At 44.1% G+C, this 19,477-nt stretch overlaps 1 protein-coding gene across 3 annotated transcripts in view; it reads right to left on the bottom strand.

The window, feature by feature from the left end:
* fbxl4 (F-box and leucine-rich repeat protein 4) overlaps positions 1-17,114 on the bottom strand; it is a 118,340-nt gene extending 101,226 nt beyond the window's left edge. For 2 of the 3 annotated variants that reach the window (XM_038799540.1, XM_038799542.1), the window contains exons 1-3: positions 16,977-17,114; positions 7,379-7,974; positions 3,601-3,928 (exon numbers count right to left, since the gene is read on the bottom strand). In XM_038799540.1, the coding sequence (XP_038655468.1) occupies positions 3,601-3,928; positions 7,379-7,881 (831 nt within the window). In that variant the 5' untranslated portion in view covers positions 7,882-7,974; positions 16,977-17,114. Of the gene's footprint in view, positions 1-3,600; positions 3,929-7,378; positions 7,975-16,411; positions 16,865-16,976 lie in introns of those variants that run through there. The other variant, XM_038799541.1, reaches the window with a different exon arrangement.
* Positions 17,115-19,477: the final 2,363 nt, after the last annotated feature.

The raw sequence follows: 19,477 nt of genomic DNA, 5'->3' as shown, positions 1-19,477 counted from the left end.
TGAAGACCAACACCTGCCCCCCCCCCCCCCCCCCTCCAATCAAACCCTTCCAACCCCGCCCCACCAAAAAGTTTTCACTCTGGGGGAGGGGGGGGGGGGGTCATATACAGTCTGGGGTAGCAGTTAGGAGAATAGTCATGAAATCCCACCTGCAGCCATCTTAAGAAGAGCCAGACATACACAATGTGTGGTAGAAAATGTATAGTCACAGTGTGCGAGTAAACAATAAATTAGGAGTCCAAATTTCGGGATTGCACATTTGTAACAAGTTCAATTAAAATATCGTGGATCATTTTAACATGAATGAGCTGGTAATTACCATTAACAGGCACAATTATAAGTTCACATACAGTTCCCAGCATGCTCATTTTCAAAAGCTTCCTAATATCTCAAAGGAATCCCTCTATGAAATCTGATTAAATTATAGCCACTCAGCAGTTTCCAACAGGTTTATGGTCGTGGAATTCAGCCAGCGCTGTAAATTGAAACTACCACTTTGAGCAGCAACGTCTTTCTCTTTCTGAGAGGCAGTCAAATGTTTTACATACTTCATTACAAACAATTGACTGACTGACTAAACACCCAAGGCTTTCTCTTAGATTTCATGGAACCCAGTGATTCCCTGAAATGAAAAAAAAAATTCTAATCTGGTTCGAGCCATCTGGTTGGCAGCCAATCTTAGAAGAATACATTTACAATGATCAGCAAATAAATTTGTTTCAGTGAAACCGAGTTTCACATTCAATATAAGTAAAATTTAATTCCTCTAAAAGAAGGAAGCTTCAATTAATCTCCAGGGATTCTCAAAATGCGTAGTCACGGAGCTAAAACAAAACAAAGCAACTTTAACTTTAAAGGCACACAGCTGAAAAAGAAACAGCATGTATCCTTTCTCCTGAATTCAAATTCGGCTCACAATGGGCTGGAATGTTGCTCCTCTTTGCTATTTATAGGAAGTCCAAAATTAATGGCATCATACAGTTCCTGGCGAATAGATGAGCCAGGAACAGGACGGAACTTTGTAGCGGAAAGTGACTGCCGTAAGTGGACTAACTCACTATTAATGGAAAATTTTATAATATTGATACTCTTGTTAAGATGATAACATTGATGTACTCTTGTTGATATGTGGATGGTCAAAGTTCTGATGAAAGGTCACATTCATTTTTCAGACTAGAAACCTAACTCTGTTTCTCTCTCCAGAGATGTTGCCAAACATAGCAGATTTCAAGCATCCGCAGTATTTTGATTTTGTACATCAAAGTACTGAAACTACTGAAGGCAGGATTCTGTGAATCTCAAACTTTAACTAGAAACACAAAAGCAGCTCCAGGTTACTTACATAGAACATACAGCGCAGAAGGAGGCCATTCGGCCCATCGAGTCTGCACCGACCCACTTAAGCCCTCATTTCCACTCTATCCCCATAGCCCAATAACCCCTCCTAAACGTTTTAGATACTAAGGGCAATTTAGCATGGCCAAACCACCTAACCTGCACGTCTTTGGACTGTGGGAGGAAACCGGAGCACCCGGAGGAAACCCACGCAGACACGGGGAGAACGTGCAGACTCCGCACAGTGACCCAGCGGGGAATCGAACCTGGGACCCTGGCGCTGTGAAGCCACAATGCTATCCACTGTGCTACCGTTACTGCCTCTGAGATTATTAAAATTGTGTGATGAAATCAAGTTACACTGCAGAACTTTATTCTGTAGCTGAATTGAATTGAACCTGATCTGGAGGTGCTTGGTGTCAAGAACAGATGCCCGAATGATGTCCCCTCCTAATAATAGTTGAGGCACATCAACAGTTACACTCCGAATTTCGACAAGCCTGTACCCCATTTTCTTGGCATTGCAGATAAGTGGAAGAGTCATCATGGAAACTCATCCTATCTAAGTATTAGTATCAAGCGATTGTGGATCAGGTACATCACGTCAATCAGCCAGTCACAGATACTTGCCTACTGCTTCAGTCAAGAAATAACTTGGATAGTGAACAGAAATAGTGGGTGGGAGAATCGCCGGGGCGCCGCGAGAATCGCGCCACGCTGCCCCGACCCCCGCACACGATTCTCCCACCCCCCAGAAACCAGTGCCGCGCGAATCCTGCCGGGCCGCTTGGAGAATGGCCGCAAACGGCGAGCGGCGATTCTTCGGCCCGCATGGGCCAAGCAGCCGACGAAAAAAATGACAGTCCTGCCGGCGCCATTCTAACCTGCTCTCGGGCCAGCGGGACCTGGCGCTTCAAGGACCTGTAGCGGCCTGTGGGGGGGGTTCCAACCTTGTGGAGGCCCTCCGGAGTGGCCTGGTACACAAGCGGGACCCACCGATCGCCGGGCCGGCCTCTCTGTCGGCGGGCCTCCTTTATTCCGCCGGCGAGCCTGGATCCATGCGCCATTTTTGTGCGGGTTGGCCTGGGGGAGGACAGCCACCGTGCATGCGCTAGTTGGCGCCGGCCCAACTGCGCATGCACGGGACCCAAGGCGCCACATCTTTTACGTGGCGCCGGGTCTCTGACGCCGCGCCGAGGCTCCGCCCCCCCGTTAATCACGCGACAACCCCTGCTAGCCCCACGGAAGGAGGAGAATAGGGGTCTGGGAACGGGCGTCGACGCCGGAGTAAAACACTCCGGTTTTTACTCCGCCGTCAGCACTTAGACGCCCGTTGGGAGAATCCCGCCCGAAACATATTAAAATATAAAAGTATCTGACTTTTCCTCATTATTAATAGCCAATCTGATCTCATTACAAAATCTTCATTTCTATTTGCATACAATTTTGTGTCAGCTTTTTGCATTAGTAACATGCAGAGTGAATTACTGTGTATGTCACAGACTTAAAATCATATTGATATATGTATTGTATATATCATGTTTGGCAAATTTTACTTGGGGTTAGATGGGGTTGTGTGAGCAGCGTGCAGTTTTAGGACTTGGGTACAATAAAGCTTCCAATTGTAAATTCTCATTTAGAATTTTAAACGTAAGATAGTGACTCGGCTCAAGGAGCCTACGCAATATAGGTTTCGCAGATTTTCCATCCCTTACCAGGCTCCAATGCATAGATAACTGTTTAGCGGAAAACATTAACTTACAATTCAAATGGCATTGCAAATGTTATACTCACATCATACTAGTATTAAAACTACCATGGATGAACTTTCTACTTTACACAATAAAACAAAAGTGAAACACCATAAGAGTAGATAGAAATTCTGTTCTGCGAATTGAAACCACCCTGGTGTTTCGACAAATGAGCCAAGATGCACATTAAACCATCAAGATAGATGCAGAGCGATAGGCAGATAAGACCATAAGACAATAAGATATAGGAGCAGAATTAGGCCATTAGGCCCATCAAGTCTGCTCCGCCATTCAATCATGGCTGATATTTTTCTCATCCCCATTCTCCTGCCTTCTCCCCATAACCCCTGATCCCCTTATACATCAAGATGGTTAAAACCAGCAACTATCCACATCACTGGTAAAATGCTACAGCTCATGGATTTGCAGAAAAAGTGATTCAGGCTGAGTAGGTTATTCATTCATTCTCATGGTAAGGTTCTGCAATAAATCTGAATCACAGATAACTTCTCACCTCATAAGGCAGCGTTTCAAAGTAACCATTCTTGGTGTATTCAGGCAAGGTCATTCCAGTGAATCGCCCAGTGAAGAACTCTAAACTATGGTCATCCTTGTCGTCGTCATCCAGATCCAACATCGACGGTTTATGCAGGGAAAGAAGCCTGTCCCTAGCACCATGCAACAGGACAGCATCCAACTCAGTATAGTAATCTAGGAGAGAGCTGTTCAGTTCCAAGCGAATCAAATTTGTCATGAAATTAAGTTGTTTAATGCAAGGTGTGAACTGGCGGGCCTGTGAGATATTCACTTTCGCAGGGTCACCTGCCCATAACGTCTCCCATCTGTAGGCACACAAAACATTAAGGGTCAGGACTAAGTCAGCCTCAATCCATTAGCTGAAGAATTTATTCGTGCAACATTTTCAAATTCCAGACTTTAATGACACAACTAAAATTATGCCAAAATGTGCTTCAACTGAATCTCACAAAAAGCGTGCAAACTGTTTCGTTACTTCCTAAATGAACAATCTATGCAACTTTTGTTGTTAAATACAATAAATCTTTATAAACTAACAACTTGTTTTGAATAAAAATGTATTTACTTTGTCAGCAATGCATCTCGATTAAAAAGTTATTTTCTGAATCTTCCCAAGAACACAATTGTTTGTTACTGCAGACAGACACCTCTGTTATCAATGAAACCGTGCACTCAGGGCACAAAGGTTGGCAGAGGGAGGAAAACTTCTCAAAAAATGAGTTATTGGGCCACCAATGAGGAAATTTCTTGTGGATTCATCCTCTCTTACAGGCCACACAAACACACTTCAGGATGAGGGAATATGACAATACTGCTGTTCACTAGCATTGATCAACAGGAATGGCTCAAGACCTCTTTCTCAACGGGACCAACAAGAGTTGCAACTCTCCAGTGTGTTGGCTTCCGCAACAGAAACTGTTTATTTGGCCTCTCTTTCTCAGCCATGGCTTGGTTGGTAGCCCTCTCGCCTCTGAGTCACATGTTTCGGAGTTCAAGTCACACTTGATGACAAAAAGTGAAGTTTGACGTTTGAGGATGTTGTCCTTCAAGATAAGATGTGAAACAAGCCTGCCTGCTTGTAAAAGATCCCATAGCAATATTTTGAACAGCAGGGGAGTTAACCCCGCTGACCTGGTCAATATTTTGCCCTCTATTAACTACTTTAAAAAAACTTGGTCATCACATTGCTGTTGGTGGGAGCTGCTGCACGCAATTTGGCTGGTGCATGTCTTACATTACAACAGTGGCTACATTTCAAAAGTGCTTCACTGTGAAGTGCTGTCAGACATCTGGTAGTTCTGGGGAACAATAATTGCAAATTGCTTTTCTTTTGTTGGCATACAGAGAGAAAGAGTCAGTGATTGATGCAGAGCTTGGTTAGTAAATTAACAATATGTTATGGGAAAAACTATACTTTAACCAAAATATTTTCAACTTCCCCATATTATGCCTTGTTTGGTACCTCTTGATCATCACCTCAATTTGTGACAACAGTGACAATTATCATGATAATATATCAGGAACATGTTGAATCTTTTGTGCCAGTCTTATTTGCAGAGTTTCCTTTGCTGCTGCTATTTTATTACATGGCATCATGATGGTCATAGCCAAGTTTAAGCAAGATTGAAAAGTAATAATGCACTTCAATGTCTTGCAGCTCAAGCAGGTGCCAGAAAAGGTTGGTCCTGTTCGGACCAGTATAAGTATGACAGAAAATGCACATACCAAACAAAAATCATAACACGTGGGTAGGAAACTGATCAAAACCTAACACAAAGCACATCTAACTGGTAACAGGCGATTTCATAATGTCCAATGGCATCATAGTGTAGCTCGATCTTATTCTGACCCAGTGTCTTCAAGTGCCTTTGTTATCCCCTCACCACACCTGCCGCCAACCCATCACCCTCTCACCGCCACCCTAACACTTACCTTCTTCCCGAAGCATCTAAAAATGGCTTTGGAACCGGAATATGGCAGCTGCTGCTGTAAAAAGGGAGTGAAGCTTTGTTTCCCCTGATAAATACGCACCAAGAAGAATGGCTCCAGGAATAGTAAGCTCTGCATTTCTGAAGAGTCCTGATATTCAGGGGCTGGTTTAGCTCACCAGGCTAAACCGCTGGCTTTTAAAGCAGACCAAGCAGGCCAGCAGCACGGTTCGATTCCCGTACCAGCCTCCCCGGACAGGCGCCGGAATGTGGCGACTAGGGGCTTTTCATAGTAACTTCATTGAAGCCTACTCGTGACAATAAGCGATTTTCATTTCATTTCATATTGAGGTCCGGCCGGGAAATGCATTGCTCCAGTGCAAAGTAAGAAATTAGGAATAGAGAGGGCGGCACGGTGGCGCAGTGGTTAGCACTGCTGCCTCATGACGCCGAGGACCCGGATTCGACCCCATTCCCAGATCACTGTCGTATGGAGTTTGCACATTCACCCTGGGTCTCACCCCCACAACCCAAAGATGTACAGGGTACGTGGATTGGCCATGCCAAATTGCTCAATAATGGAAAAATTTAAAAATAGGAAATAGGAATGGAGTGGCAAACCGGTAATGTCTGCCACTCCTCAGACCATTTAGGCCATTATTGTGTAGATAATCATAAAATTACAGAGCAGATTGCTTTTCAACAATCTTATTCTTAGCTGAAATGTTTGAACTCACTGTTGTGATAGCAATAGCTATCATATTACTGCAGTCAAAATTTGCACTTGATAGTAGCAACGTCAAACTTCTCAGCCAAGAATTAAACGACGTGGGTAAGCTACAAATTTTCATAATATAAGCAAAATACCGTGAATGCTAGAATTCTGAAATAAAAACAGAAAATGCTGAATAAACTCAGCAGATCTGGCAGCTTCTGTGGAGAAAGAAACACAGTTAACGCTGAGTCCAGAGGAGCGCGGTGGCAAGTGCTGCTGCCTCACAGCACCAAAGACCCTGGCTCAATTCCAGCCTTGGGTGTCTCTCCTTGTGGAGTTTGCACATTCTCCCCATGTCTGAGTGGGTTTCCTCCCACAATCCAAAGATGTACAGGTCAGGTGGATTGGCCATGCTAAATTACCTCTTAAGTGTCCAGAGGTTAGGTGGGGTCATGGACCTAGGTAGGGTGCTCTTTCAGAGGGTCGGTGCAGACCCAATGAACTGAATGGCCTACTTGTTCACTGTACGGATTCTACGATTATATGCTGAGTTTATCCAGCATTTTGTTTTTATTACTTTGGGTTTCCATGATGCTCAGACCACAAGCATCTGTGCACAGTTTAGTAGTAAGACTGAATATCATTCCGATATTTGTACCTATCCATGGGATTTTTGTGAACATTTAATTTCCACAGTGATCACGTTCAGTCTACCAAATCCATTCCAATAATGTGATATTGGGAACAATCTCATTATTCAATTCACTGAAATGGAATGGGATGGGCAAACAAAATTTTTTAAAAATTTTAAAGTTCAAAGAATGCATATGTTTGTACAGAACTACTGGAAAAGAGCTGGAAGTGAGGATTTGATTTTGAGACCGACATATAAAGTACGATACCTTCACACATAACCGTTGTTACCAGAGTTGTCACATGACACTGTAAACACCGACCATCGTTTCAGTAAAGCAGACTCTACTTTTGTCGGGTCCTCCTAAATGTTCTGGCTTTCCTAAAAAAGGAGCTGTGGGAAAATATTACACACCACCAAACCATGCAATTGTTTAAATAAATCAACAAGTTGTCACAAATTCTGAAAGCACGTTTACCTAATTTCTGATGGAGGAGTCTGGGAATAAGGATTTGCTGAGCAAGCCAAGATTCTAACAATTGCCCCAGGGTGATATGTTTCCAGTACATCAATAGCTGTTGGATACACAGCCTCCTCAAATACCAGCTCAACGTATTCCTGGCTATGAAAACTGCGAGGAGTCCTTCTGAATCGCAGAGGAGAACTTGGGCACTTTTCCCACCATCTCCCATAGGTCCGAAACACAGCGGTCTGTGTGAAATCGCCAGAACTTGGGTAAACATTTGGCAGCCCAGACAAGTTCCACATAGTGTAGGACAAACTGTTCTCGCTGCCATACTGAGAACTGAAATCCACCACTTCTTTGGCATACTGCACCACTTCAACGCTGAGAGGTAGGATGCGGTTGTTCGACTCAATAGCTCGTCGACTGTTCATTATTTCTCCTCTTGTACCAGATCTGGCTCTGCGCCGGAGGCAGATGTAGTAAAACATGCTCAAAAATGTTAACATGGGATACATTGAGGTTAGTTTGAATGCGCCCTGCAGGGCCAATACCTTGTTTCCCCTTGGCACGGTGTTTTAATTCTTCATTCACATTCATGCAACTTAGCCCTGTGTGCAAGAAGCAGAAAAAGGGCGTCATGATAGTTTCATTAGAATATTAAGAAAAATTGACAAAATAAATCTTCAATTAACTTTAACACTCAGAACATCACAATGCGGTAACTCATTTTTCACCCGAGCCGCTGACCATGCATTTTCTCTTACATATTTTGCAAACAGCATGATAGAAAAATAATATCCCAGAAACTTGATCCATCAATGCTGTTTAGTAACAGTCTAGGGATAGCGTTTTCATTTTGTTTGCAATCGGCAAAATGTGCTCAAACTTGTTCTAGTTTTGTGGTGAACTTCAAACTTTCACTCAAATTCACTTTTGTAATCACAAATGCAAAATCTTCCACGAGCCAGCGAATGTTTTCTTCTTGATATTTTCAAGAGCAATAAGAGTTGATATCAGTCTGAAAGCTGCAGTACTGCTGCTCAGAGCAAGGAGATAACAAGGAGCATTATTTCCACAAAAATATCATAAAATCAACAACAATCAAAGGAGCAGGTTTAAGGTAAAGTGTAGCGACGATGCTTGGTTTTACTTCTCCCGAAGTCTTCTGAACATCTGTTTTAGTAATTACTTAATTCTTGCAATGCAACATGACACGGGGGGTCACATGGACTATTAGCAACATTAACCACAACTAAGTGAAATTTAAAATCTCTGGCCACATGTTGGTACATAAATAAACATGTTATATTTACAGCACACTCCAGAAGCCACTGAATTGCACAAAAATATTGCAATAAATTCAAACCAATAAAATGTTCTGCAAGTGCTGAGTGCAAAACTGGCCAGTTAAATACTGAACAACCTGCTAATCTTTGCACAATTATGAAGAATGTTAAATTTCTTGGATCACATGGAGAGAAAAGTATACTCAGAACATTTCTTAACCAATCAAAAGAGTCAATTTAACTTCCTGCTTCCTATTCCATTTATATTGATTAAGAAAACATATAGCTTTGCAATGATTTTTCAGATTGCAGGTAAAAATAATGCACCGGGTATTTTTAAGCTTAATTTGTGTTTACCGATACACAAAATATACAAACTGGGCACAAGGAAGCCATGAAGTTAGGAATTACTGTCGCTGTGATTAATTATGGGGTACAAAATGTAATGGTCAACATGGTCATGTTTTGCATAGATCAGAATTCATCACTGCTAGAGACGGGAGCTTTTAAAATGGGGGAATATTGCTTTCAGTCATGATTTGGGGAAAGAGCATTAATCAGTATTCCAATACTCTTTTCAAGGATTATGTCTTGAATTGATATACATCCTTAATATCACCTCTTGTGCAGCAAATTAGAAAGTGATTGTTATGTCTCCTTATCCTTCCATGTGAAACTCAATGTTAAGCAACCACAACAAGCCCTCGTCTCAACAATATCCCTTTTAACCCCACATAAAATGTTAATAATATCTCAAAAAGGCCTACATCAGTTAAGCAATGATCTTATCAGGTTCTAAAATTAAAACAAGGATAACCTTTGATTTGATTTTGGCACAGTAAATGTTTAAAATTAAATGCGAAGAAATTTAAAAACAAGAACAAAGAACAAAGAAAATTACAGCACAGGAACAGGCCCTTCGGCCCTCCCAGCCTGCGCCGATCCAGATCCTTTATCTAAACCTGTCTCCTATTTTCCAAGGTCTACTTCCCTCTGTTCCCGCCCATTCATATACCTGTCTAGATGCTTCTTAAATGATGCTATTGTGCCCGCCTCTACCACCTCCGCTGGTAAAGCATTCCAGGCACCCACCACCCTCTGCGTAAAAAACTTTCCACGCACATCTCCCTTAAACTTTCCCCCTCTCACCTTGAAATCGTGACCCCTTGTAACTGACACCCCCACTCTTGGGAAAAGCTTGTTGCTATCCACCCTGTCGATACCTCTCATAATTTTGTAGACCTCAATCAGGTCCCCCCTCAACCTCCGTCTTTCCAACGAAAACAATCCTAATCTACTCAACCTTTCTTCATAGCTAGCACCCTCCATACCAGGCAACATCCTGGTGAACCTCCTCTTCACCCTCTCCAAGGCATCCACATCCTTCTGGTAATGTGGCGACCAGAACTGCACGCAGTATTCCAAATGTGGCCGAACCAAAGTCCTATACAACTGTAACATGACCTGCCAACTCTTGTACTCAATACCCCGTCCGATGAAGGCAAGCATGCTGTATGCCTTCTTGACCACTCTATCAACCTGCGTTGCCACCTTCAGGGTACAATGGACCTGAACTCCCAGATCTCTCTGCACATCAATTTTCCCCAGGACCCTTGACCATATAGTCCGCTCTTGAATTTGATCTTCCAAAATGCATCACCTCACATTTGCCTGGATTGAACTCCATCTGCCATTTCTCTGCCCAACTCTCCAATCTATCTATATTTTGTTGTATTCTCTGACAGTCCTCCTCGCTATCTGCAACTCCACCAATCTTAGTATCATCTGCAAACTTGCTAATCAGACCACCTATACCTTCCTCCAGGTCATTTATGTAGATCACAAACAACAGTGGTCCGAGCACGGATCCCTGTGGAACACCACTGGTCACCCTTCTCCATTTTGAGACACTCCCTTCCACCACTACTCTCTGTCTCCTGTTGCCCAGCCAGTTCTTTATCCATCTAGCGAGTACACCCTGAACCCCATACGACTTCACTTTTTCCATCAACCTGCCATGGGAAACCTTATCAAACACCTTACTAAAGTCCATGTATACGACATCTACAGCCCTTCCCTCATCAATTAACTTTGTCACTTCCTCAAAGAATTCTATTAGGTTTGTAAGACATGACCTTCCCTGCACAAAACCATGCTGCCTATTACTGATAAGTCTATTTTCTTCCAGATGTGAATATCCTATCCCTCAGTATCTTCTCCAACAGTTTGCCTACCACTGACGTCAAGCTCACAGGTCTATAATTCCCTGGATTATCCCTGCTACCCTTCTTAAACAAAGGGACAACATTAGCAATTATTCTCCAGTCCTCCGGGACCTCACCCGTGCTCAAGGATGCTGCAAAGATATCTGTTAAGGCCCCAGCTATTTCGACCCTCGCTTCCCTCAGTAACCTGGGATAGATCCCATCCGGTCCTGGGGACTTGTCCACTTTAATGTCTTTTAGAATACCCAAAACTTCCAGTTTTCTCTTACTTCTCTTTTTTCTTACTTCAGTGATTTCTTGCATGAACACCTAACTCAAACTACCTGTTTGCAAGGGTACTTTTGCTTTTTAATCGGTTAGCATTAGTGCATTTTCAGTATTTTCTTTTCAAAATAAGTTTGACAATACTTATCAAAGGTATAGTAACCTGGTATTAGTCAAGCAACCTAGAAGTTGAGAGTTTGAATCTCACAACAACATTCCATGAAAGTACATTGAATAAACCTGGTAATGTGTAGGATCACACCAGGGAAATAAGGGAAATAACGATAAATTGTGGTCCAAACCCAATTGGTTCAACAATGCCCTTCAAATAAGGAGTCATAAAATCATAGAAGCCCTACAGTGCAGAAGACTATGTGGCCCATCGGGTGTGCACCGACCCTCCGAAGGAGCACCCTACATAGGCCCACTCCCACGTCCGAGCCCTGTAACCTCACCTAACCTTTGTACACCAGGCGGCAAGGGACACCATGGGGCAAGGGACACCAACGGACACCAAGGGGCAGCACAGTAGCCCAGTGTTAGCACAGTTGCTTCACAGCTCCAGGGTCCCGGGTTCAATTCCCGGCTGGGTCACTGCCTGTATGGAGTCTGCGCATTCTCCCTGTGTCTGCATGGGTTTCCTCCGGGTGCTCCAGTTTCCTCCTACAAGTCCCGAAAGATGTGCTGTTAGGTGAATTGTACATTCTAAATTCTCATTCTCACTGTACCTGAACATGAGCCGGAGTGTGGCGACGAGGGGCTTTTCACAGTAACTTCATTGCAGTGTTAAGGTAAGCCTACTTGTGATAAAAAAATTATTTAAAAAAAATAATTTTACATGGCCAATCCACTTAACTTGCACATCTTTTGGACTGTGGGAGGAAACCAGAGCGCCCAGAGGAAACCCACGCAGGCAGGGAGATTGTGCAAACTCCACAGTCACCCAAAGTCTGAATCGAACCAGGGTCACTGGTGCTGTGAAGCACCTGTGCAAACCACTGTGCCATCTGCACCTAGTCTGTCTGACATGCAACTTCAATAGTAGTGTGGTTGACTTTATGGGCGTTAGCACTGTTTCTTCACAGCTCCAGGGACCCAGGTTCAATTCCGCTTATGTCACTGTCTGTGGGGAGTCTGCATGTTCTCCCCATATCTGTGTGGGTTTCCTCCGGGTGCTCCAGTTTCCTCCCACAAGTCCCGAAAGAAGTGCCTGTTCGGTGAATTAGACATTCTGAATTCTCCCTCAGTGTGCCCGAACAGGCACAGTGTGTGGCGACTAGGGGATTTTCACAGTAACTTCATTGCAGTGTTAATGTAAGCTTACTTGTTAATGTAAGCCTACCGAGGGTTTATTGCCCGCTAATAACACTCGGGCAATTCGCGAAGGCCAATAATGCCTGGACAGTGTTGCCAAGATAAAAATAGAAAGCTTAAAATAACACACACAAATAAAACAGAAGGCAAAGTATATTTTGCAGAGTCAAGCAAACTGTTTAATTTCAAAGAAGCTATGACGAACCTTTATAAAACTAATTTTGGCCTTAACTGCAGTATTATGAAGCTCAGTTGGCTGGACAGCTGGTTCACAATGCAGTGCGAGGCCAACAGCGCAGGTTCAATTCCCATAGCGGCTGAGGTTATTCATGAAGGCCCGCATGACTACTCAACCCTACCCACGCCCGAGATGTGGTGATCCTTAGGTTAATTCGCCACCAGTCAGCTCACCCCCTCAAAGGACAAAGCAGCCTACGGTCATCTGGGACTACGGCAACTTTATTTTTATTATTATGTCCAATCCAGGGCATCTTGCTTAAGGAAGGATATTGAATCTTCAGAGTGGGTGCAGAAAAGATTTCAAAGAATGACCCCAGAGATGAGGAGGTGGTGTTATGCAGCTAGCTTGGAAACGTTGGATCCGTTCTCCGAAGGGAAAAGGGGGTTGAGAGGAAATTTGATTAGAATCCAGAGGGATCCAGACAGAGTAATAATAATAATCGCTTATTGTCACAAGTAGGCTTCAATGAAGTTACTGTTAAAAGCCCATAGTCGCCACACTCCAGCGCCTGTTCGGGGAGGCTGGTATGGGAATTGAACCTGCGCTGCTGGCCTTGTTCTTCATTAAAAGCCAGCTGTTTAACCCACTGTGTTAAACCAGCGCATTAGTACCCAGAATAAAGGAAACTGTGACGACATTACATTACAGGTGAATTGGATATTCTGAATTCTCCCTCTGTGTACCCAAACAGTGTGTACTCCATTGTGGATTTAAAAATTCTTATCCTTGCTTTGAAATTCCCCCATGGCCTTACTCCTCCCTATTTCTGTAATCTCCTCCAGCTCTGCAATCCTCAGAAATTTCTGTGCGCACCCAACTCTTGAGCATTCCTGACTTTAATCACTCAATTACTGGCGGCTGTGCCTTCAGTTGCCAGGGCCCTTGAAATCTTAACTCAAACTTATGGTCATCTGTCCTAATAACTTGTTTTGTCTTCTGGTGTCATACTTAATTTATAAGTAAGTAAAGTCGTCCTAGTCCCCAATCACCATAGGCTTTTTCCTCTTTGGGGACTGGCAGTGACTTAATTTGAGGATCACCACACCTCAGACGACGAGCTAGGTTGAGAAGGCAGGGCCTTCCTGAATAACTGGCTGACTGGCGGTGATTTAACTGGAGGATCACCACACCTTAGGCGACAGGTTTGAGAAGGCAGGGCCTTCCTGAATAACCCTCAGCTGGTAAGGGAATTGAACGCGTGCTGTTAGCCTTGCTATGCATCACAAACCAGCTGTCCAGCCAACTGAGCTAAACCTGCCCCAGTTTATTTATAATGCTCCTGTGAAGCTACCTTGAGACATCCTATGTTAAAGTTACTATACAAGTTAAGTAAGCAATAATCAATAATCACGGGTCACGCAAATGTCCAAAAAATGGATGCTACATTGGGTCAGACCAATTATTGGACAGGAATACATCTCAACCACGTCCTCTGAAGAGAGACGACCATTTAATTATTAGAAGGTTAGTCGATGCAAACGGAGAAAAAACAAATCAACACAGACTACGAAATTATACAAATGGAAACAGTACAACATATACCAGTCATCAAATAAATCAGCAAACACCCATGTTCTAAAACTTGAAACACGCACTGACAGACTGGCAATCCTATCTACCCCGAACTTGAAATTTAGAAAAAGGCAGGGGGCGGGATCCTCGTCCCGATTTCTGGTGTGGTAATCTTTATTATTGTCACAAGTAGGCTTACATTAACACTGCAATGAAGTTACTAGTCACCATATTCCGGCCCCTGTTCGGGTACACAGAGGGAGAATTCAGAATGTCCAAAATTACCTAACCTGCACGTCTTTCGAGACTTGTGGGAGGAAACTGGAGCATCCGGAGGAAACCCATGCAGACACAGGGAGAACGTGCAGACTCCGCACAGACAGTGACCTAAGCTGGGTATCGAACCTGGGACCCTGGTGCTGTGAAGCAACAGTGCTACCCACTGTGCTTCCGTGTTTCTCTTGAACATTCATGTCAAAAGGAAGTCAATTTACCAAGACTTGTCTTTAAGCTCATGTCTTCAGCGTGTCCTTGAGCTCCTATGAAACTGTATGTGATGACCAAGAAGGCGATTGGCATAGTGTGCGATAGATGGCATAGTGAGAGTCCCCAGCCCATTTCAGTCCCTGGGCACTGGGAATTCCTTCCCGAACCTTTCTGCCTCAACTTCACTTTCTTCCATTAAGGCACTTGTTTAAGACACTCCTAAGAACCTACTTCTTTAACCATCTGAATTAGTGTCTCCTTACAAGGCTCAGTGTAAGAGGGTGGTGCAGTGGTATTGTCGCTGGATTAGTAATCCAGAGACCCAGGATGATAATCTGGAGACCCAGGTTCAAATCACACCATGGCAGATAGTGGAATTTAAACTCAATACAATATCTGGGATTAAAAGTCTAATGATGGTCGTGAAACCATTGCCGATCGTCATAAAGATCCACCTGGTTCACTAATGTCCCTTTAGGGCAGCACAGTAGCACAAGTAGATAGCACTGTGGCTTCACAGCGCCAGGGTCCCAGGTTCGATTCGCCACTGGGTCACTGTCTGTGCGGAGTCTGAATGTTCTCCCCGTGTCTGCATGGGTTTCCTCCAGCAGCTCCGGTTTCCTCCCGCAGTCCAAAGACAGGCTAGGTGGATTGGCCATGATAAATTGCCCTGAGTGACCAAAAAGGTTAGGAGGTGTTATTGGGTTACAGAGATAGGGTGGAAGTGAGGGCTTAAGTGGGTTGGGGCAGACTCGATGGGCCGAATGGCCACCTTCTGCACTGCATGTTCTATGAAACTTGACATCTTTACTTGGTCTGGCCTACATGAGACTCCAGACCCACAGCAATGTGGTTGACGCTTAACTGCCCTCTGGGATGGCCTAGCAAGCCACTCAGTTGTGCCGGCAGCAAGATTCTCCGTGCAGCCAGCCGGCCAATGGGCTTTCCCATTGTGGGCACCCACACGCCATCAGGAAATCCGCAGGCGTCAGCGTGCTGCCAGTGAAACAGAGGATTCTGCCGGCAAAAAATCCAACCCAGGTGCCTATATAGCACTTTTTACAATCTCAGGATGTCCCAAGGTACTTTACAGCAAAGGTTTACTTTGTTGAAGTGTAGTCACTGTTGAAATGCAGCCAAATTACACACAGCAGGCACCCAAAAAAAGCAACATACCCAATTAAGCTGTGAACACGAGGACAAATATTTGCCAGGGCGGTGGGGATAACTAGCCTGCTTTTCTTCGAAATACGGTTATGGGATCTTTTACTTTTAGTAGGCAGGTGGAGCCTCAGCTTAACATCTCATCTGAAAGACAGTCTATCCAACCGTACAGCACTTCCTCAACTGAGTGGTGGCCTTTATATTGTGCTTAAGTCCTGGTGTGGAACTTCAATTAACAAATTTATAACTCAAGGAGGTAAGAATGCTACCAACTGAGCCACAACTGACAGACATCTTGTGGATCGAGTGTAATTATTGACCAAACTTTAAATATAATATAGTCTTAATAATCTAAATGTCTGACAGCATCCTTGTAATTACAATAGACAAGATCGATGCAGAATGGTTGAAATAACAATAAACTTCAGTACATGTAATGTAAGATAATAAAAAATACTGGAAAGCCCCATTTGGAGCCCCAATGGCTCTTCCAGAGAACCCTAGTAACGTACACTTGTTAACGCTCATTCGTTGAAATCTAATCTGGAGTTACCTCCCATAAGGGTTCTGTCCAGTTTCCTGCCACTTTTGCATTGATGATAACCTAACGCCACTTCCGCACCGATGCAAGCGTATTCATGTACACGGGGTTGTTGAAGATGTTTGTAAAGGACCTTAAAACAGATCACTTTTTGTTTACTTTAATTGGCACACATCAGTGGGTGTCCTTGAAAACCGGTAGGTCTTTTTAAAAGCCAGTGGCGGTGACCTTTTAAAAAAATAAAGCCCCTTGTATTGATCATGGTGACAGAAGCTGGTGGCCAGTCATTGGGACCTGGGGGGTTCCGCTTTGGAGTGCGGAGACAGTGAGGATATTCCGTCTGTGGAATGTCGGCCTTGCTCTCTGATCCTCGGTTATTGTTACAAACATTCTCGAACTGGAAGGCGGAGTTCCAAACTCCAGCTGCAGACACCGCCGTGTCTGTCTGCTCCCTCAACACCGGGACTTCGGCTCACAGACACCCTCTCAATTAAGCAGCCAGGCTTGGGGGCCTTTGGGGTGCGCTACAGACACAACATATATTTCCCCGCCCACAATAAATGCACATTACTTGTACCTGTCGTTCAGCATCTACAGACGCTTGTAACTGCGTTCAGAGCAGATGGTGTTTATTAAGCATGTTTTATTCAGTCACAGGACTTGCTGTTTTTTTTTGCCTCTCTGCTCCCTCCGCAATGTAAACATGTCATCTACATCCGGGAGCTGCTAGTATAATCGCAATGCTTGCTGGGAATTGCAGTATTCTCAAATTGTAACTGCAGCAGCAGCCAGAAGTTAGTGATTCTGTTCGCCCCACTCCTTTTAATAGTAATAATCTTTATTGTTGTCACAAATAGCCTCACATTAACACTGCAATAAAGTTATTGTGAAATGCCTCTAGTCGCCATATTCTGGCCCATGTTCGGGTACACAGAGAGAGAATTCAGAATGTCTAAATTACCTAACAGCACGTCTTTCGGGACTTCTGGGACGAAACCAGAGCACCCGGAGGGAACCCACACAGACACAGGGAGAACGTGCAGACTCCGCACAGACAGTGAACCAAGTCGGGAATCGAACCTGAGAAAATGGCCTGTGAAGCAACAGTGCTAACCACTGTGCTTCAGTGTCGCCCTTGAACATTCATGTCAAAAGGAAGTCAATTTGCCAAAATTGTCTTTAAGCTAACGTCTTTAGCATGTCCTTGAGCTCCTATGACACTGGATGTGAAGACCAAGAAGGTGATTGGCATAGTGTGAGATAGATGGCATAGACTCCCCAGCCCATTTCTTTCAAAGTGTAACTTCATACCAGAAAACATGTATCCAAACCGAATTATAGGTTTCCTAACTACCTGGTTACAGGGCAGAGAATCAATTCTTGCAAAGATGGTCTCAAATGTTCTCAGAAATAAGAAAGCAAAATATCAAAGTTCCAATCCCCAGTCATCAGTTATCTATATTCTGAATGACGATAAATTAATCATTGTTAACAGTGAACAAAGTAACAAGGCTCAGGCTATCGCAAGCTGAGGTTGCTGACTCATCCTTATTTTCAAATCCCTCCTTGGGCTCACTCCATCACATCTAATTCTCGTCTCTTGTGCATCTCCAATTTTAATCACTACATCATCAGTGGCCACATTTTCAGCTGACTAGTCCTTGGGCACTGGAATTCCCTCCGGAACCTTTCTGCCTCTCAACTTCACTTTCTTCCACTAAGACACTTGTTTAAGACACCCCTAAGAACCTACTTCTTTAACCATCTGACTTAGTGTCTCCTTACAAGGCTCAGTGTAAGAGGGTGGTGCAGTGGTATTGTCACTGGATTAGTAATCCAGAGACCCAGGATGATAATCTGGAGACCCAGGTTCAAATCACACTACGCAGATAGTGGAATTTAAACTCAACAAAATATCTGGGATTAAAAGTCTAATGATGGTCGTGAAACCATTGTCGATTGTCATAAAGATCCACCTGGTTCACTAATGTCCCTTTAGGGGCAGCACAGTAGCACAAGTAGATAGCACTGTGGCTTCACAGCGCCAGGGTCCCAGGTTTGATTCCCTGTTGGGTCACTGTCTGTGCGGAGTCTGAATGTTCTTCCCATGTCTGCATGGGTTTCCTCCGGGTGCTCCGGTTTCCTCCCATAGTTCAAAGACCTGCAGGTTAGGTGGATTGGCCATGATAAATTGCTCTTAGTGACCAAAAAGGTTCGGAGGGGTTATTGGGTCACAGGGATAGAGTGGAAGTGAGGGCTTAAGTGGGTCGGTGCAGGGGTTATTGGGTCACAGGGATAGAGTGGAAGTGAGGGCTTAAGTGGGTCGGTGCAGACTCGATGGGCTGAATGGCCTCCTTCTGCACCATATGTTCTATGTTCTATGAAACTTGGCATCTTTACTTGGTCTGGCCTACATGTGACTCCAGACCCACAGCAATGTTGTTGACTCTTAAATGCATTCTGAGATGGCCTAGCAAGCCACTCAGTTGTATTCAACCGCTACGAAAACACAAAATGGAATGAAACCGGACGGACCACCCAGCATTGACTTAGGCATCGGAAATGACAATGGCAAACCCAGCCCTCTCAACCCTGCAAAGTCCTCCTGGGGTTTGTGCCAAATTTGGGAAAGTGTCTCACAGACTAGGCAAGCAACAGCCTGACATTGTCATACTCACAGAATCATACCTACAGACAATGGTAGTTATCCCTCTCACCATTCCTGGGTATGATGTGGAGATGCCGGTGTTGGACTGGGGTGAGCACAGTAAGAAGTCTTACAACACCAGGTTAAAGTCCAGCATGTTTGTTTCAAACACTAGCTTTCGGAGCACTGCTCCTTCCTCAGGTGAATGAAGAGGTATATTCCAGAAACATATATATAGACAAATTCAAAGGTGCCAGACAATGCTTGGAATGCGAGCATTTACAGGTAATTAAGTCTTTACAGATCCAAAGATAGAGGAAACCCCAGGTTAAAGAGGTGTGAATTGTCTCAAGTCAGGACTCTTGGTAGGATTTTGCAAGCCCAGGCCATATGGTGGGGGATGAATGTAATGCGACATGAATCCCAGGTCC

This window comes from Scyliorhinus canicula, chromosome 6 (genome assembly GCF_902713615.1).
Source record: "Scyliorhinus canicula chromosome 6, sScyCan1.1, whole genome shotgun sequence".
Taxonomy (NCBI): Eukaryota; Metazoa; Chordata; class Chondrichthyes; order Carcharhiniformes; family Scyliorhinidae; genus Scyliorhinus; species Scyliorhinus canicula.
Note: the sequence above shows the minus strand (reverse complement) of the source record. Positions and strands in the feature narration are given on the sequence as shown.